At 43.8% G+C, this 20,700-nt stretch overlaps 1 protein-coding gene across 1 annotated transcript in view; it reads right to left on the bottom strand.

Annotated features, from left to right (window-relative positions):
* DAW1 (dynein assembly factor with WD repeats 1) overlaps positions 1 to 20,700 on the bottom strand; it is a 41,058-nt gene that overhangs the window by 1,087 nt on the left and 19,271 nt on the right. The window contains exons 6-12 of the mRNA XM_036254917.1: positions 20,508 to 20,607; positions 16,706 to 16,813; positions 15,053 to 15,159; positions 13,846 to 13,948; positions 12,805 to 12,919; positions 8,815 to 8,891; positions 6,782 to 6,944 (exon numbers count right to left, since the gene is read on the bottom strand). Of these exons, the coding sequence (XP_036110810.1) occupies positions 6,782 to 6,944; positions 8,815 to 8,891; positions 12,805 to 12,919; positions 13,846 to 13,948; positions 15,053 to 15,159; positions 16,706 to 16,813; positions 20,508 to 20,607 (773 nt within the window). The remainder of the gene's footprint in view (positions 1 to 6,781; positions 6,945 to 8,814; positions 8,892 to 12,804; positions 12,920 to 13,845; positions 13,949 to 15,052; positions 15,160 to 16,705; positions 16,814 to 20,507; positions 20,608 to 20,700) is intronic.

The raw sequence follows: 20,700 nt of genomic DNA, 5'->3' as shown, positions 1-20,700 counted from the left end.
CCACAAACCCCCCTCCTCTGAGGCTTGTCAGTCTGTATCCTACCTCTATGTCTCTGAGTCAATTTTGTTCATCAGTTTGTTTAGTTCATTATATTCCACAACTAAGTGAGATCATATGATACTTGTCTTTCTCTGCTTGGCTTGTTTCGCGTAGCATAATACTCTCCAGGTCCTTCCATGACATCTCAAAGGATAAGAGATCTTTCTTTCTTACAGCTGCATAGTATTCCATTGTGTACATGCACCACAGCTTTTTTATCCACTCATCTACTGATGGACACTTGGGTTGTTTCCAGATCTTAGCTATTGTAAATAGTGCTGCTATGAACATAGAGGTACATATATTCTTTCTGATTGATGTTTCAGGTTTCTTAGGGTATGTTCCTAGAAGTGGGATCACTGGATCAAATGGAAGTTCAATTTTTAACTTTTTGAGGTAACACCATACTATTTTCCACAGTGGCTGCACCAGTCTGCATTCCCATCAGCAGTGTACTAGAGTCCCCTTTTCTCCACACCCTCACCAACACTTGTTGTTTGATGATTTGTTGATGGCGGCCATTCTGACAGGTGTGAGGTGATACCTCATAGTTGTTTTAATTTGCATTTCTCTGATGATTAGTGATGTTGAGCATTTTTTCATATGTCTCTTGGCCATTTGTATGTTCTATTTGGAAAGGTGTCAATTTAGGTCCTCTACTCATTATTTAATTGGGTTCTTTGTCTTCCTTATGTTGAGTTGTATGAGCACTCTATATATTTTGGAAATTAACCCCTTATCTGATGCATCATTGGCGATTATGCTCTCCCATATAGTGGGATCCCTTTCTGTTTTGATGATTTTATTTTGCTGTGCAGAAGCTTTTAAGTTTGCTATAGTCCCATGTGTTCATTTTTTTCTTTGTTTCTCTTGCCTTAGGTATTGTATCTGTAAAAATTCTGCTGCGTATGATGTCTGAAATTTTCTTGCCTGCATTTTCTTCTAGAATTTGTATGGATTCACGAGTTACATTTAAATCTTTTATCCATTTTGAGTTTATTCTCATGTATGGTGTAAGCTGGTGGTCTAGCTTCATTTTTCTTGCAAGGAGCTATGCAATTTCCCAACACCATTTATTGAAGAAGCTGTCTTGACTTCACTGTCTGCTCTTGCCACCTTTGTCAAATATTAATTGAGCATATTGTCTTGGGTCAATTTCTGGGTTCTCTATTCTGTTCCATTGATCTATCTGCCTGTTCTTGTGCCAGTACCAGGCTGTTTTGATTACAGTGGCCTTGTAGTATAACCTGAAATCTGGTAATGTGATCCCTCCTACTGTGTTCTTCTTTTTCAAGATTGCTGTAGCTATTCTGGGTCTTTTTTGGTTCCATATGAGCTTTTGGAGTGTTTGTTCTAGTTCTGTGAAATATGTCATTGGTATTTTGATGGGGATTGCATTATATCTATAGATTGGTTTGGGTAGCATGGACATTTTAATGATGTTAATTCTTCCAATCCATGAACAAGTTATATGCTTCCACTTTTTTAAACCTTCCTCTATTTCTTTTTTCAATGACCTATAGTTTTCTGTGAAGAGGTCCTTTAGCTCTTTGGTTAAGTTTATTCCTAGGTACCTTAATTTTTTTGCTGTGATGGTAAATGGGATTGTTTTTTTCAGTTTCTCTTTCTGTGATTTCATCATTGGTGTAAAAGAATGCCATCGATTTCTTGATGTTAATTTTGTATCCTGCTACTTTGCCAAATTTGTTTAAGTCTAGTAGATTTTTGATGGAGTCTTTAAAGTTTTCTATGTATAATATCATGTCATCTGCAAATAATAACAGTTTCACTTCCTCCTTTCCAGTTTGAATCCCCTTTATTTTTTCTTCATGTCTAATTGCTGTGGCTGAGACTTCCAGTACTATGTTAAATAAGAGTGGTGAAAGTGGGTATCTTGGTCTTGTTCCTGTTCTTAAGGGGAATTCCGTAAGTTTTTGCCCATTGAGTATGATGTTGGCAGTAGGTTTTTCATATATGGCCTTTATTATGTTGAAATATGATCCCTCTATTCCCCCCTTTCTGAGTGTTTTTATCAGAAATGGGTGCTGGATTTTGTCGAATGTTTTTTCAGCACCTATTTATATGATCATATGGTTTTTATCTTTCCTGTTGTTTATGTGGTGTATCACATTTATTGATTTGAGAATACTGTACCATTCTTGCATGCCTGAAATGAAACCCACTTGGTCATGATGAATAATTTTTTTGATGTATTGCTGGATCCAATTTGCTAATATTTTGTTAAGGATTTGGCATCTGTGTTCATCAGGGATATTGGCCTATAGTTTTCTTTGTAGTGTCTTTATTCAGTTTTGGAATTAAGATTATGCTGGCCTCATGAAATGAGTTTGGGAGTGTTCCAGCTTCTCGGATTTTTTGGAATAGTTTGAGGAGAATGGATATTAGATCTTCTTTGAATGCTTGGTAAAACTCACCTGTGAAGCCATCGGGGCCTGGGCTTTTGTTTGCTGGGAGTTTCTTAACTACATCTTCAATTTCCCTTGTTGTTATTGGTCTGTTTAAGTTTTCTATCTCTTCCTGGTTCAGTTTTAGGAGGCTGTGTGTTTCTAGAAATTTGTCCATTTCTCCTACATTATCCAATTTGTTGATGTATAATTGTTCATAGTATGTTTTAATGATCCTTTGTATTTCTGTGGTGTCAGTTATTACTTCTCCTCTTTTATTACTGATTTTGTTTATTTGGTTTCTCTGTTTTTGTTTTTTGGTGAGTCTGGCTAAATGCCCATCAATCTTGTTTATCTTTTCAAAGAACCAGCTTTTTGTTTCATTGACCTTTTGAATTGTTTTTTAGTCTCTATGTGATTTATTTCTGCTCTGACCTTTACTATTTCCTTCCTCCTATTAGCTCTGGGTTTTTCTTTTTCTTTTTTCCATTTTTTGTACAGACAGAGTGGGAGGGAGAGAGAGGAAGAGAGAGAGAGAGAAACATCGATGTGAAAGGGACACATCGAGTGGCTGCCACCCGCACAACCAACCAGGGCCGGGGACAAACTGCAACCGAGGTACATGCCCTTAGCGGGAACCATACCCGGGCCTCTCCGGACCGCAGGTGGATGCTCTAACTGCTGAGCCAAACCGGCCAGGGCTCTGGGTTTTTCTTTTTGTTTACTTTCTAGTTCTTTAAGTTGTAAGGTTATATAGTCAATTAGGAATTTGTTTCTGTTTCTTGAAGTAGGCCTGTAGTGCTATGAGCTTCCCTCTCAGGACTATTGTCTCTGTGTCCCATAGATTTTGTGTTGGTGGATGTTCATTTTTATTGGTATCCAGGAAGTTTTTAATTTCTTCCTTGATCTGATTGGAGCATTTAAGCCATTTACAGTTAAGATAATTATTGGTAGATAGTTATCAGTTGCCATTTTTAATTTTATGCCTGTGTCTCTCTCTCTCTCTCTCTCTCTCTCTCTGTTTCTTCTTCTTCTTCAGCATTTCTTGCAGTGCTGGTTTGGTGTTAGTAAATTCATTTAGTTTTTGTTTATCCATGAAGTTCTTTATTTCTTCAATTTTGAATGATAGGCTTGCTGGATAGAGTAGTCTTGGTTTCAGACCCTTACCTTGCATTACTTTGTACACATGCCACTCCCTTCTGGCCTGCATCGTTTCTATTGAGAAATTAGCTGACAGTCTAATGGGAACTCCCTTGTAGGTAACTTTCTGTCTCTCTCTTGCTTCTTTTAAGATTCTTTCTTTGTCTTTAATGTTTGCCATTTTTATTATGATGTGTCTAGCTGTGGGTCTTCTGGGGTTCATCTTGCTTGGGACTCTCTGTGTTTCCTTGACTTGTGTGACTTCTTCCTTCACCAGTTTAGGGAAGTTTTCCGTCATTATTTTTTCAAACAGGTTCTCTATTCCTTTCTTTGATTCCTCTCCTTCCAGTATCCCTATAATGCAAATGTTGTTACATTTTGTTTTGTCCCACAGCTCCCTTAAACTTTCCTCTTGCTTTTTAATTTTTTTTTTCCATTTGCTGCTCTATTTGGGTGTTTTTCTCTACTTTGTCTTCTAAGTCGCTGATTTGGTCTTCAGCTTCTTTTCATCTACTATTGATTATTGAACACTTCTAAGGTGTTTTTTAGAACAGTTATGTCATTCTTTATTTCCTCTTGATTTTTATGCATAGCTTCTACCTCTTTTTTAAAGCTGAAGTAGTTTCCAGTGAGCTCTTCATAATTCTTATCAAGTTGCTTGTAGTTCTTACCAAATTGTTTGAGCACCCTTAAAATCATTGCTTTGAATTCTTTATCTGGCAAGTTGCTTTCTCTCATTTCCTGTAGTTCCTTTTCTGGTGATTCCTTTTTTCTTTCCTTTGGGTGTTGTTTCTTTGTCTCCCCATTTTAGCCGTCTGGTAGCTCTAGACCTGGTGAGGGATGTTTGGATGTGCAGGAAGCTCACTGTATATCAAATAAGGCTACTGTGCCTCCCAGACTCTTTTGTTGTGTGTTGCCTCTTGCTGCTGTGGATCCTGGAGGACTGGCTACTAGGGGCTGGTATTGGTGTGTCCTGGTAGGTGCTGCTGCTGGATCACGTGGGCCCCTCTGGAGCTGTGTTCCCAGCTGGTTGCTGGTGCCACCTGTAGCTGTATAGTTCAGGCCCTGTTGAAGCCGAGTTCCTTGCCCGTACAGTGGGCAGCTGTGTTGCACAGGCCAGACCAGAGCCCTGGCTCCCTGTCGATCTTGTGGGCAGCTGGGTTGTATAGGCCCCATTGGAGCCCCCACTTCCCACTGATCTCGTGGGGAGTTGGATAGCACAGTTCCTCCAGGAGACCCGGCTCCACACCTATCTTGTGGGCAGCTGGGTCACACAGGCCTCTCTGATGTCCCAGTGCCCCGCAGGTCCCACAGGCAGCTGGATTGCACAGTCCCTCTGCAGCCCTGGCTTCCCACTGTCTTGTGGGACACTGGGTCACACAGGCCTCTGTGGAGCCCCAGGTCCCGCTGGCGGCTGGGGAGTGCTGCTGCCCCGTGGGGCTCAATGCCTGCTCAGCTTTTGCTGTAGATTTTGGGGATGGGTCTCTGCTGCTGGTCTGTGCTTCTTTTGCCTGGGGATGGATGTCTGCTCCCCAGCCTCTGTTGCTGGGGGTGTATCATGACTCTGATCGAGCTGCTACTGTGGGGGATGGTGCTGGGCTCCCAGCCATTTGTGGTTTCCGCAACCGGCACCTTGGCAGCTCCACTACTGTGCACTGGTCTGTGTTGACACAGTGTCCACTGGTCCCATGGTGCCAGGTGCGCTGGTGGGCTCAGGTTGCTGGGCCCTAGCTGCTCCCACTGTCTCCTCCCAGGGAAGACCCAGGATCTTCCAAAATGGGGGGACCTCCTCGTGGGCAGGGAGAAGCGCCCTGAAGGGCCGCTCACGGCGGTAGCCGGTTGCTCCGTCCCCAGCACAGGACCTTCTGCTCCGCGGTTCTGCACTGCTCGGGTTTGGTCGTCCACCTGCACGTCCACTCACACTCTCTCCCACACTCGCTCACTCGCTCACACACTCACCCTCCCTCCGGTCCTACCCGCTGCCATCTTCCAAGAATACTTTTTAAAGAGCTCAGGAATCTAAGTGCCAGCGCTAAAACAAGGCACCGACAATGCACATCCCTCCCTAAGCTGTCCGGGGCCTTTATGAAAACTGGTTGAGGGCCCTCCCGGCCACGCTTCCTCCTTCCTTCCTGGCAGCAGGTCCCCGCAGAGCGTCCTGCGCCTGTCATCACAGCCCCCTCCCCCCACCCCCACCTCCTTCCTGGTCACGGGAAGGGATTTCACATGCTGTTCACAATAAAATGCATAACTTCCAGTGGTGCTCTCTTGGGAAGAGTGCTACATTTTAGTAGCACTGAAAAATCATAAATCCAAAGAAAGTAATCAGTAATTTTAGAACGTACCCCTAATTAATAGAAGGAGGGGGGTGGTGTAGGGCAAAAGGGGATGATTTATAGCAGACCAGAAGTTCTATGACTAGGAAGCAGCTAATACCCAGAGCCAGCCTTGCCTAGGCGACATTGAACCTCCTAGACAGTTCATCGATGTTCAGATTTACTCCGCGCTGTGGAATCACTGCTAGTTTGGACACTGGGTTTTCTGTGCTTTCTTAGGGCGTCCCTCCCCCACACTCTTGTAGCATCCACCCCTGCCAAGCCTCCTCCCAGGGTACTGCGCTGACATTGTACCAAATTCTTGTCCTTTTTTCTCTCCTTTCTGCAATCTGAATTGATCTATTCTCAATCCAGTTCTTACAGAATGTTGTCAATATGATTAACTCACAATAAATTGTTGAAAAATGCTCAATACCTGTTTTCTTCCCCAAATATTTGTATGTTAGCAGGGGACATCGAGGGAAAAACTTTAGCTCAAAGAATAAATCTCTGATGAGCTAAAAATCCGACTGTGAGAACCCAAGTCTTGACTTGTTTTAGCTCCTAACACCAAACTGACATCAACGGGATGTTAACCACTCGGTGGATAATGCCTGGGAAAATATGGAAGCCAGCAAGGCAGGCTACAGAATTCTAACTTTGCCTCGAGCCACTGAAATCCAAAATCAGAGCCTCGTAGCTGGTGGCAGAGCTCATGCCCGCGGTTCCATTGAATAATGGACATGGAACCCGCCCCCAAGTTGAGCCAAGGACCCTGGAAGAGAGGTGGGGGATGGAGGTAAACTTTTGGTATTCAGCTCCTGACCTCTACTGGCCAATTTAAAAGCAAACACAAGTCTATGGCACTTCTTTCTCCCCACCTGTGATGATTATGTTGCCTTTGTAGTTGAAAGTGCATGAGAAGATCTCATCAGTGTGCCCCTCCAGCGCCTGGAGGCACTGGCCAGTCTGGGCATCCCAGATTCTTGCCGTTTTGTCAGAGCTACCCGTGAGAAGACGGTTCCCTTGGGGGTTGAAGGAAATCTACAAGAGAGAAAGAAAAAAACACGGTTGTTTTGTGTAACAAACCCCAACATATTTTTAATGGTAAAAGGGGACATTACTAAGCACCTGTTACCTTCCCAGCTGGTATCTATTCTTACACAGAGCAGTTCCTTCATGATCGGTAAAAGAGCAGGGACTAATACACGCCAAGTAAAACCTAGACAGAAACATTGACTCGCCTACCCCTCACAGTTCTAAGGACAAAGACCAAAGCACCCTTACGGTTTGAATAGTCCACACCCACTTCTTCCCAAAGACTCCTGATGCCCTTCTCCATACAAAAAAAGTGGATGAGAGCCCACGTCAGTCTCCTTTATACCCAAACCCCGATGCTGCCTCTGCAACCCAACTTTCCGTGGTCAAAAGCACACACTGTGCCAGAGAAGAAGTGAGCATCGGGGCCTACAAGGCAGGGCGTTCTGTCTGTTGCTACTCAAAGTGCAGCACTTTCCACAGACGTGTCTCCCACGTGCCAGGCATTGTCTAATGGTGCCTGAGCAGCAAAGAGAACTGTTGCTCTGCCATTCCTTTGGGTACTATGCTTATATCCCTCTCCAAAACCTCAAAAGACAATGACTTGTGCCCCCTCCTCCACGACCGAGGGTTTGGTGAGGGCAGAGCCGTGTCTCTTTTTCATCACTGTGTCACCAGTGCCGAGAGCAATGCCTAGCACAGAGCAAGCTCTAAAGAAGCATTTGTTGAATGAATGAATGAATGAATGAATGAATGGATGGATGGATGAGCGAATGAATGAATGAATGAATGAATAAAAATGAACCCTTAGTTTGATAGTCCATGGAAATGCCATTACTGGGTGGCAATTCAGGAAGCAATTGTCACTTATGTGTAAAATGCAATAATATAGAATCTTAGAGCTCGTCATATTCACACACACAAAAGCAGATGTGCAACTGCTCAGGGAGACATGCCAGACATATCAATAGCCATCAAGCCAGATACTCGCTCCCCAGCCTGTCTCGCGTGTCCACACTTGCCACCCCCCCTCCCCCCGACGTCCTGCCAGGCCCTAAGGTCTCCCAGCCCACGAAGGGGATGTGCTCCGCACTTCCTTGGAGACCAGGCCTGCTGGGCTGGCCATGGGCACCAGCAAGCAGCGGGTGTGGGTGCAGGAGGGGAAAGAGCATGGCAGGGGGTGGTTTGAGGGTCCAGGTGCAACCTTCAGAGACTTGAAACCATCTGGCTGATATTTTACAAAGAAAGAGCAACTCTGACCTCAGGGATGAGACCAAGGAATTGGGCTGAGCTAGGAGGTGTCAGTCACCAAGTCCCAGCCTTCTCTAAAATGTCTGAGGACACTTCTAAATCTCAGATCACTGACAGGAAGGCCCTGTTCTGTGAAGAAGCTTTTGGGAGGAGTTAATACAAAACTCTAAGCTACAGCCTTGGAGTTTCAAAACAGGTCACTTTAAACTTCGTTGAGTGTTAAATATTTCCATGAAATACTTCCTCAATTGCATCCAATTTACAGAACACTCGATACTTACTACAAAGCATGTTTTCTTTGCACAACGTAAACGTGTGTGTCTACTAGAACCCGGAAAAGCACTGTGTAAGCTTCTTAAATAGCTTTAATAAGTATGTTCAGCTAACTAAATCTTTTGCTCATGGCTGAGGAGAACACTTTTATCGTTTTGGAAAAGTGTTAGAAATAATTTATTATACTGAGTTTGAGGACACATTTAAAAATAATGTCTTCATAGGTAACTCATTTCTAGAAAGAATGAGGTCACTGGACAAATCTGAGTAGCTTAGGTCCAATGCTTATACTAAACATGCTATCTATGTTTTTGACAGTAAATAAATTGCTCCAAATGAGAACGCAACCCACCTTTGAAATCTCACCTTCATGACCTTCCAATTTAGTAATGCATTTTCTGGTGGCTGCACTGAAAACTCTCGCTGTTCCTTTTTGAGAGGAGGGGGGATATATAGAGAGATATACATGTAAATTCATCTGAAATACAGAACTTTGAACCACAGGCCTTGACTCATCTAAACATCTATTGTTCGGATATACAGCTCTCGCTGGGTTTGTCTTCTGTGGTGAGAGCCAGACACTTGATACTGTAGGTGCAAGGTGACCCCACGGTGGGTGAGGGGTGTGAGGACTGCCTCTCTAGCCCCGAGCTTATTGTAAGAGATCATGGGTTCCAAGGTAGAAAAGGTGAAGAACCAGCAATTCAGAATGGGGGGGGGGGGGGAAATTGAGTGACCTCAAACACTCTATTCCTGAGAATTTCACCTCTGTGTAATGCTGTAATTTATAATAAGAAGGTATTCTTCACCTAGCATGACAAATTTTAACTTTTTTCTGACAACAATGGCATTACTGCTGTTTTTCTCTTCCATACTTATTTAACTCTTCCATTCCTTAATTGTAAATAAACATACACTTTTTCTTCTTCGTGTCTATCCATTCATTTGTCATCCAACCAATCATCCATCCCCCCACCCTACATCTGTTTAATGAGTGGCACTTCTGGACACTGGAGGTACCAAAAAAAATAAGGAAAAAGGGAATGAAAACAAGTCTTGATGAACCAAACTCGAGCCTCTCTGGTCCGCAGGCCAACGCTCCATCTGCTGAACCAAACCGGCCAGGGCCTTATCTTTTTTTTATTTTAATTTTTATTGTTGATACTATCACAGATGTTCTGGGTTTTTTGTCCTACTGAAAAACCCAATTTTCTCATTCCACAATGATAAAAATGAATACACTTATGTTTTTTCCTGGTACTTCCATGATTTCGTGCTTTATATTTAAATCTTTTATTTTACTTTTTTATCTTATTAATTTTTATTTATTTATTTTTCATTTTTTTCTTTATTGATTTTAAAGAGTGAGGAAGGGAGAGGGAGAGAGATATAGAAACATCATCGAAGAGAGAGAACATCGACTGGCCGCCTCCTGCACGCCCCCCATTGGTGATTGGATCCACAACCTGGGCATGTGGCCTGAACGGGCATTGAACTGCTGCCTCTTGGTGTGTGGGTCAATGCTCAACCACTGAGCCACACCGGCTGGGCGCTCCCTGGATATCGACAGCAAGAAAGTGAAGGTCAGCGGGGCACAGGGTTTGCTCCCCCTCTTTTAGCCAGAGTTCCTAACACTGAAGCATACGCCTGAGGAATATCTTAATTTTTACTTACCTTCCTGACAATGTCAACTTAAGAGGATGGAAAAATTATTTTTTTTAAGCTGTGGTACATATACACAATGGAGTACTATGCAGCTGTAAGAACAAAAGATCTCTTATCCTTTGAGATGCCATGGAGGGACCTGGAAAGTGTTATCCTAAGCGAAACAAGCCAAGCAGAGAAAGACAAATATCACATGATCTCACTTATTTGTGAAATATAATGAACATAACAGCCTGAAGAATAAGGTAGACCCAGAGATGTGGAAGTAGGGTACAGACTGACAACCCTCAGAAGAGGGGGTGGTGGGTGGAGAGAAGAGATAAACCACAGAACTTATATGCATGTACGCATAACAGATGGACACGGACAACAAGCAGGGTACGGGGTGGGGAAATGGGGAAGAGAGTGTCAATGGGGAAAAAAAGGAGAAACATCTGTAACAAAAGTAAATTAATAAAAAATAAATTAATTACTTAAAAAAAAGAAAAATTATTTTTTAATTGCCATTTTAGAATTAATATAATTGAAAATATAAAACTTGTTACTCAGTGGGACATTTCAAACACCTTAAGGAAAGTGGCCAACCCATTTTAAGAGTTTGTTAATAACACAAAAGGGGTGTTTTAGAGCAATACTCTAAATTAACACAGAATCATTTTTAATCTTCAGAGAACACAGAAATAAGATAGCCTGAAAATGTAATTTTTTAAAGATAGAAATATGAATAAGAGAAAAAAAAAAAAAAAACGTAGCCCTGAGAGCAATTCCAATGAGGAGGGAAAGGTAATTCAAGGACACAGATCCACCTTCACAGGGAACTCACTCCATTGGCCGATTCCATTTTAAGAAGAAAATGAGGAACAAAAACCAAAGATAAATAAAGATCGGTCCAAACATCAACTCTTCTCAGGAAGCACAGAATGAGAAGAGGTTTACAAACTACCAAAAGAAAAAAGAAAAAAAAAAAAAGCGGAGAGAGAGTTTTTTGAAGTAATGTCTTACCAAACAAGAAAGGGAGAAGAGCAGATCATGGGAAAAACAAACCTGGAAGATTTGAACTTGTACTCCATTGTCATCCATGCCTCCACGTCTTCATCCCCCAGCCCTGATTGTTTCCCGCCCCACAGTGCTGACCCGCCCCCCCAGTGCTGGCCCGCCCCCCCCAGTGCTGACCCGCCCCCCCAGTGCTGACCCGCCCCCCCAGTGCTGACCCACTCCCCCAGTGCTGACCCACCCCCACAGTGCTGACCTGCCCCCCCAGTGCTGGCCCGCCCCCACAGTGCTGACCCGCCCCCCCAGTGCTGACCCGCCCCCCAGTGCTGACCCGCCCCCACCACTCTACACAGTGTAACTTCCCGTATAAGCTAACATTGCGCACGGAACCGTGCACGGCACCGCTCGGTCTCCTCCACAAGGCAGGGATTCTCTCTTCTGTTCACTGATATTCCCCCTGTTCTTAAAACAATTCCTGGCACAAAAGAGGTATTTCATATATCTATTTATTGAGTGGAGTTTTTTGTATAAATGAGATTGATATTTAAAATGAAAAGGGCAGATTAATTATAGTTGAGAGATGACTTTTAAAAGTCAAGATCTGTGAGAAAGTGAAAAAGTCATTACTTTAAAAAATAAAATTGTCCAGATTCAGAGGGTTTATAATTCCAGGATATAAAAATGACTTGTATGTATGATCAAAAGATTACCTTTGAAAAGTCCTGGTAAGAGAACAAGTATGCAAATGTAATATATATTTTTGTTGTTGTTGTTAATCCATTGATTTTTAGATATAGTGGAAGGATATGAGGTAGAGAGAGAGAGAAACATCGATGTGAGAAAGACACATCAATTGGTTGCCTCCCATTTGACCCCAATCAAGGCCTGGGATCGAACTTGCAACCCACGTACGTGCCCTTGACCGGGAATCAAACCCACAACCCTTCTGTCAGTGGGCCGATGCTCTGACCATTGAGCCAAACTGACCAGGGCACAAATACAATTTTTAAAGAAAGACAATGATGAAATAAAAACTGGGTAGTTAAAAATGAGTCACCAGCAAAATAATATAATAGCATATGTGGTCAGCAGGGAAAATGACATAGATGCATTGTAGCATCATGTGTGGTCTTCATGAAGTAGAGGTGCATAGTGTAGCACTAGCCTGTGGTTATCAAAAACACAGACATAGTATAGAATCATAAGTGGTCATTAGGGACATGATGTATAGCAGAGCAGCATGTATGTTCATCACAAAGATGTGCTAGACATAGTGGAGTAGCATACTTGGTCATAAAGGAGATAATGCAGATTTATTGTAGAACCATCGACTATGGTCTAGTTGATGAGGTTGGCATTGTGTAGCATAATACATGAACATCAGGGAGAGGCTGGAATATGCCATTATATATCGTTATCAAGGAGACAGTGAAGATCTAGTATACAATCATATGTGGTTGTCCAGGAGGTGATGCAGACATTGTAATGTACAGCATCACACGTGGTTATCGAGAGTATGATACAGGCATGGTGTAGTAACATACATGGACAGCATAGAGATGAGGCAGCTACAGTTTCTATCATAGCTGGTCATCAGGAGGAGGACCTACAGTGTAGAATCACACATATTCATCAAGCAGAGCATAATCCCTCCACCAGTTAAACATATGAACAGATGACCTACCATCGGCTGAAGCAGTTGCGATAAGCTTTCCAGTATAATCAAAACAGCAGTCTAGTATTTCATCATCATGGCCTGTGAATGTCGCTATACATTTTCCATTTGTAGCGTCCCACAACTGCAATTATTTAAAAAGAAGGAGGAGGAGGAGGAGGAGGAACATCATGACTTCTTGTCTAAGATGCAATGAAGGCCAAAAGTGGTGATTACGGCATTCTTATGGCTCCTTAAATAACCGTGCCAAAACCATGTGTATAATTTTCACATGTTCTGTTAATTTTACCGTGATTCTGACAAGAGACCACACCCAATCAGCTAACAGGGTACACTTTGGACACAAGAGACCAAAGACAGCCACCTAGAACAGGCAGCGCAAATCTGACACTACATGAGGGAAAAAAATGTTAAAGTGCCCACTTCACTGATTGGAGTGGGAGTATCCACTTTTCATAACAAGGTCATTAAAGGACAAGGAGCTTAATCTTAAGCTATAATGCCAGAAAATGATAGTTCATTAAGATTACAATACATCTGATAGGTAATCAAATAGTAATTCCAGAGTGCAAGCACTTAGTAATGGAAACTTAAAGGCAGGGAGACCCTTTGTTGAGACTTCTTGAGCTTCATTCACTCTGATCAGTGTTTAATAAGTGAGCAGAAGAACATTAAACAAAAACAAAGTGCCTTTTAAAAATAATATCTCTTAATACACTTGAATCCATTAAAATTTTTTACCTACATCATAGTTCCTCTAAACTTCAGGGATCAAACACTTGAAATTTTAAAATTACCAATTATTGCCTGGCCGGTGTGGCTCAGTGGTTCAGCACTGACCCATGCACCAGGAGGTCGCCAGTTCAATTCCTGGGCAGGGCACATGCCCATGTTGTGACCAAATCCCCAGTGGGTGGCATGCAGGAGATGGCCAATTGATGTTCTCTCTCATCAATGTTTCCATCTCTCCTCTCCCTTCCTCTCTCTCTCATATCAATAAAGAAAAAATTTTCTAATAATAAATAAAGCAAAAGCGTTTCTTGAGCTCACCATGCAGGTCTTGTCCATGGAGCCAGTCAACACCATGGAGCAGTCCCAGTTGAACATGGCAGTGCTGATCTCCGCGCAGTGCCCGATGACGGTGTACACCTTCCTGCAAGGTGGAGATGATTCAGAGATGCCTTGCGTCAGCATACATGCACAACTAATGACGGCAGGCCCTGGCGGAAGAGTCTAAACTCTAGTTTTTACAAAATAATGTCCTTGATGACAAAACAAAGATGGCCTTACTGCAGCTCAGAGAGAGTCCACTATTCATTTCATGTCAAGACAAATATACCTACATTTTAAACAATCAAAGACGACAACATTGCTTAAGATAACACTCCAGAAAGACACGGGCGAAGAATAAAGGTAAAATTCAGGAGATATTCTTACACCAGGTGAGTGAACCCCTGATAGCTGAGACACTGCCTGTCCGTGCCTCAGGGCTCCTTCCTGGTCTCTCGTTTCGTGTAGGCTCCATCCTGCTCGGAACCCGATAATTAACCCTTCTATCAAAACGCAGACAAGTTCAAGAGTGGCGTCTTACAACACAAATGGGCTAATTTAGTTACCTTCTTAGCAACTAGAGCCAAAAATAATTAGGAAGGAAACTGAAGTTCTCAAACTAAATTAAGTTTAGGAAATTAGCTGAGATTTTATTTACTCCTGATATCCATGCGTGCCCTAATGACAAGCCCTTGAAATCTGATTACCAGTACAGGGATGAATAATAGCTACATAACCAGGTTCTTGTTAACATTCCCCTTTTATGTTACTAATCAGCATTCTTTGTTCAGAATTCTGAGCAATCACATATTCTTTGTGGACTAAAAATATTGTTAAAAAATGAAATACATAATTGTGTCTTATTCTTATGGACTCCAAAACTTAGTTAATACGTTTAATATTAAACTAATAAATAACAAAGATTTGTCTTCTTAACCCTCTGCTCCAGGTTGAAAAATTCTTAAAAATTTAGAATACCAGCCATGGCCAGGTAGCTCAGTTGGTTAGAGCGTTGTCCTGATACTCCAAGGTTGTGGGTTCAATCCCAAGTCAGGGCACATACCGGAATCAACAAATGAATGCATGTATAACTGGAACAACAAATCAATCACTTGGCTCTCTCTCTATCCCCCTGTCCTTGTCTCTCTCTCTCTAAAAAAAAAAAATCAATAAATTAAAATTTTTAAATAAGCAAATAAAAAAATACCTTCCAGTCTCGGTGTCCCACACCACAGCTGTGTGATCAAAAGACCCCGTGATGATTCTGTCTCCCAAGGTGTTAAAGGACAAGGAGATGATTTCAGCCGAATGTCCCTAAAAGACAGCGGATATTGTCACGCACAGTTTCAGCTAAAGTGATTCCTACAGACGCACAATATCAGCGCCTGATAGAAAACGCAGAAGAGGCGAAGCTATATACATAAGGGAAGGTCAGTGGTCGGCTGGGCTGGAACGGGCGCGCGTACCGACGGCCACGGGCTGTCTTTTTGGGGTCACGGAAATGCTGTGAAATTACATTTTGGTGGTGAGTGCACAATTTTGTAGGTTTACTTAAGTGGACATACACTTGGAGCAAGTCCATTTTAACTCAATAAAGCTGTCTGCTTATTTGTTTGATTTTTAAAGCGAGGGGCGTGTTTTGGGAAATGAGAGGCTATAAGCTTTATGGGCTAAGAAAATAGGTGATGATTAAAAAAAACAAAACAAGATTGTGACAAATAACTTTGAAGAAAGCAATTCCTGTGCTAATCTAACATGAACCAGTTGATAGATGCCGGCCGGCCTTCGGGCTGCCTGCACCTGACAGTCCGGCCGAGGGCTCGCACGGAGACGCGAGAAAAGCCCCTCTCTGCGGCAGAGTTTTCCTGACTATTTTAGTACATTCACGTAATTACTTTTTTAAAACAATACAAAAGGTCATTTACAAATTAAATCTCTGCTTTGTTCCAAATAACAAAAGTCAAATGTAGCTAAACATTCAAATTCTGCACACACAAACAAATGTGTTCTGTGGCAGGAGACAGGTGTGCAGAGCAGGGCTGACCCCTTGGAATGTTCCGGAGGAAGAGCCACCAAGAGGCAAAGACATGCAGAAGTGATGCGAACCAGGACGAGAAGACGAATGCTTACATCAGCAATGCTAGGCCCTCTGAGCTAAGAAGAAAAACTCTCGGTGCCAGTTAAACACGGTGTTTTTGTTTGTTTTCTCTCTTTGGCTTAAGTCGATTTTTTAAATTTTTTTAGAAACAGGTCTCCCAGGAGAAGGATCCTATTTTTGTTAACTCGTTTTTCATGTGAAAGGCTAAGAAAACGAACAGGATTTCCTATCCGGTTGTTCCCACTGATGGCCCTAGAAGGCCTCGTTGTTTCTGTTGGGTGGTTGGGGCGGGGTGGAAAGAAGCAGAAGGTAGCAGGTCACACCAGGAGCATGCGCTCTGGGGCTTGCCCTTTGCCCTGTCCCCTCCTGCCGCTGGCCTCTCGTCATTGCAGACTTTGTGATACGGAAGGCTGCTGAGTCAGCCCGTTGGGGAATTTTCCAGCCAGGTTTCCCCGTTCGGCCTCCAGGTACTTTGCTTTTAGCCAGAGAGAGGCAGTGGTTTCTCAGCTGTAACAGGTACGGCTTTCAGGCTGAGCGAGTCCAAATAACTGGCTTCGTCTGGCTTCCCCAGCACATCCAGCCACGACTTTGAGGACAGCAGCAACCCAAGAAGAACACTCTCTCACTCCCGTCTGAAAGCCATTGTCTGCTTTAGAGCTAACTTTGTAGTACAAATACAAATAGAAACAAACGACAGGCTCCTCCCGAGGAAGGGCTGATGAAAACAGAAAACTCTGGCAGGTATTAACACCGTTCACATACGGTTAAAGTGAATACTTCCTCTCCATTCTGAATGTCCCACAGTTTGGACGTGGTATCCATACTTCCCGTAGCCACCAACGTGCTCTGAGGATTGAATGACAGGCACACCTGGATGGCAGGAAACGAAAAAGGCTTTAGAAATGTAGCGTTTTAAATGGTTGATTTTACACAGAAACGCTTCTAGATGCATTACCTCAACAGATTCAGCCTAATTCTTTGTACAAACACTCGGCAACTTACCAGCTATGAGCGGCCTGCGGTCTATAGGTCGAACCCTGAGGAGTCTCCTCCTGGGAGGAAGCGGCTGTTCGCTTGCAGGGGCGCCGGCTCCCTTCACCCTTCCGGACCACAGAAGAACGGGAGCAAAACCTGATGCCCTTGAGAGTCGTGCTGCGGGGCACCCACCCTCCTGCTGCAGTCAGCACAGTTCCTGCAACCACATCCCTTCACTCACCAAGGGCTCTGACCCTCTGCTCAGCCTGTGTCAAGGCCTAGGAGGCTCTGCATGGGCCATCCCTCCAACACCTGCACACGCTCATCCTGGACTCCTCCTCATAATCACTCCCACACCCTAGACCCTGACATCGCCTTCTCTAGAAGATTCACCACCGACACACCAGTCTCTAGGGACAATCTCTCAATACTGCCGCTTTCGCTCTTCCTTTCCGCACCCCTCCCCCAGCCAGGGTACCTGCCATCTCACTCAGACCCTTCCCCTCTTCCTGGCCCACCATCTGCCATTCAGCGAACACTGGAAGCATCTCCTCCGCCAGCCTCCTTAACACACGTAGTTCCGCTTTCGACTGCACCGTCCACAAAACTTGTAGCGACGTGTATCAAGCTACACTGTTATCCACTCACTCGCCCTCCCTACCTCATCTCTCCGCAAAAGCAGCTTAAGAAAACAGCGTCGCAGGTCGCTGGTGTTGCTCATTGGTTCCTCCTGTCCTCAGCCGTGTCCTCGGCCCTGACCCTACTTTGTTGAACGTGCCTCTAGCTCAATATATTCCCCACTCCTCGCTCTTGCCGGCCCCCCCCACTCCGGTGCTCACCCTCCTTAGCTGATAACCTGCCTTCCACTTACTTCCCTGAGAAAACTCACCAACAAGTGGAAATGTCCTCACTTTCCTTTTCTCCGGTCTCAGATCAAGAGGGATCCCTTTGCCCAATTTAAACATCGCTTTCTTCCCAGCACCACTGGGAGAGACACCATCAACCTTCCTTTCCTCTAGACTAGATCCCTCCCTGTGGCCAAATTGGTCTGAGTTCTTCCCACACAAAAAATAAATCCTCCCTTGTATGTAGCCCTTAACTACCTTCTTTTCCCTTTAAACTAATTTCCTAGAAAAGATAGTCTACGGTCACTCAGTGTCCGCCCGTCTTCCACTCTTCAACGCTGCTTAACCGTTCTGGCTAGATGTCCAATCCGAGCGGTGGGGTCCGTATTCCACTTAACCTCCCCGAGATTCTCCGTGTTTTTCTTCCTTCTTGAAGGCTTTCCTAGCACTCTGCTCTCCTTCTCTTACTTCTTATCTCTTCCTTCATATCGCTTGATGGTTTCTCTTCTCCATCCTCCCAAGATTCCATCTTTTCCCCATACTCCACCTTTCCCTTTGGGAAATTTCAATTGTTCATTGGTTTCTACTGCCACCCAGATGCCAGTGACTCACACACCCATGTCTCGCTTCCAGACCTCCATGCTCAGCCCAACGAGCCAACTGCCCAGTGGGTGCCTATGTTTGGATATCACACAGGCAGGATTGATCAATCTGAGACACTCAGGTCATATGAAGCAAGCCTGTTCCTCCTCTTTGATGTACAGAATTGGCGGACGGCACTGCCAGTCATCCAAGCCTGAAATCAGGGATTCATCCTGGAACCCCATTTTTCTTCCATGCCTCATATCGACTTGGTAACCTGGTCCTACTCCTCCCGACCCCAATCTCTCTCACATTCCACTCACCTGCCTCATGACAAGCTTTCGTCATTGTTGCTTGGCCTGCAACAAGGGTCCCTCTGACCCCTGCCTCTGACTTTACCCACCTCCCTTCATTCCGCCAGAAGAATGATCTTCCCAAAGACCAAAAGGGACCATGTCATCTTCCAGCTGAGAAGTCTCAACAGCTCAGCAATATCTACAGGGTAAAGTCCAAATCCCCTGCCATAGCATAGGAGGCCCTCTGTGTGTCCACAACATGGCCTCTCCCACTTCAGTCACACACCCTGTGATCCTTGCCCAGTGACCTCTGACTGCGCAGCAGGCAGCTCTTCCCAGTGTGCTGCAGATCCATGTCAGCAGGTTCTGCGCCTGGCTTCGCAGAGAGGTTTGGCAAGAACGCCGTGCCACGCAGAGCCCCTGAGCTCTCCAGCCCGCGCCAGCATGGCACATGGTGCCCGTGTGGCTCCTCTGCCTGGGACACAGCTGCCACTTCTCTGCCATCCTTCCTGAGCACCTGCCCTGGCCAAGGAGACTGGACCGCTCCCTTCTGTGCCCTCACTGAGCTCCCCACCAACTTTGAACTTACTCACTGAAGCCCCTACTCCTTCTCCATCACTGAGAAATCCCTGGAGGGCAAGAGCGAGGTCTGATTCTAGTTGGTACGCCAAGCACACGTGCCAGAGTCCACACGCCGTCAGTTCTTAGTAGATGTGCATTGAGTGGATGTTGACCCCAAATATCTTCCTAGAAACCATTTATAAAGCAAAATTCCAAGGGACTGTGGACACATGGCCACATGCCGATAATAAAGAGTATCTTTCTTGGGACCTTGGGCAAGGTACTCAAACTCTCTGTGCCTCAGCTCAACTTAGAAATGGGAAAATGCCTCCCTCTTAGGGTTGGTTTGAGGCACAGCTAAGCTAATATACACGTGTGTGAAGGGCTTAGGACCATGCTTCGAGCACGCGGAATGCCATTAAGGAGTCAGTTATAATTTTTCACTACAATATCCTTGGTGTCTAACAAAGTATCTTGAACATTGTATGAGCTCCTGTTGTATAAATAGACCATGAATTTTAAGAATAAGTATAAATACACTTTACTCCTAAAATAAGCACCCTGCTTATTTTTAAAAAGCTATCACTTGTTCCACGGGGTGCCAATTAGCTTACTAATTGCTATAAGATGTATCACAGAATTGGCCAAGGGCAAGGGCTTCCCAACAGAGAGAGCTATTTCGAGTATCAGACTATTTATGCAAATTTGAGTTCTAATGCTATGGAGAAAACAATCAGCCTAAATATTTTACATGATATACAAAGTTACTTTAAAAGCTATTATACGAACTTCATCAGCCCCCATCAAGTCTGTCCTTTAAAGAAATATGAACGAGAAAGAAAAAACATCAGTTTGGCTGTTGTACTCATAGGCTTCTTATATTATGTGTCTACTTCGTCAATGCAGGTATCTGCAAGATGTTAAAATGAGAGGATTCTGTAAATTATATCAACACCACCATGTAAAATATATAGAGAATGAAAATACTGGATAGAATTTAAAAGTTAATTATAAAGCTAGAACCACTACTTTTATAATGGAATATTAAAAAGAAATAATAATATGTATCCGTGCAGATTTATCATTTGTAAGACATGAGCCGCTCTTGTGTAGGCTGTTACTAATGGGGCAGAGGTGGGGGGTGGGAAGCAGATGGGGCACTTTGAGAAGTCTCTCCACCTTCCTCTGTTTTGCTATGAACCTAAACTGCTCTAAAAAATGAAGTTTATCAAAAGAAAAGGATGGACATAAAACAAAACAAAACAACAGCAATATAAAAAAATAACAAAGTAAAAATGTACTCACTATCTCTGCTGTGTGGCCCCTGAAGGTGTGGTAACACGCCCCCGTTTCTGCGTTCCACAGTTTACAAGTCTTATCGAAGGACCCAGTGGCAATTTTGTCACTAAGGTAAAAAGAAAAAAAAAATGCGGATTTTGAAATCCAATTCAACCACAGTATGTGACACACTGAATTAAGATATAAATACATGGATCTC

The sequence above is a fragment of the Molossus molossus genome, unplaced genomic scaffold (genome assembly GCF_014108415.1).
Source record: "Molossus molossus isolate mMolMol1 unplaced genomic scaffold, mMolMol1.p scaffold_m16_p_11, whole genome shotgun sequence".
In the NCBI taxonomy this organism is placed as follows: domain Eukaryota; kingdom Metazoa; phylum Chordata; class Mammalia; order Chiroptera; family Molossidae; genus Molossus; species Molossus molossus.
Note: the sequence above shows the minus strand (reverse complement) of the source record. Positions and strands in the feature narration are given on the sequence as shown.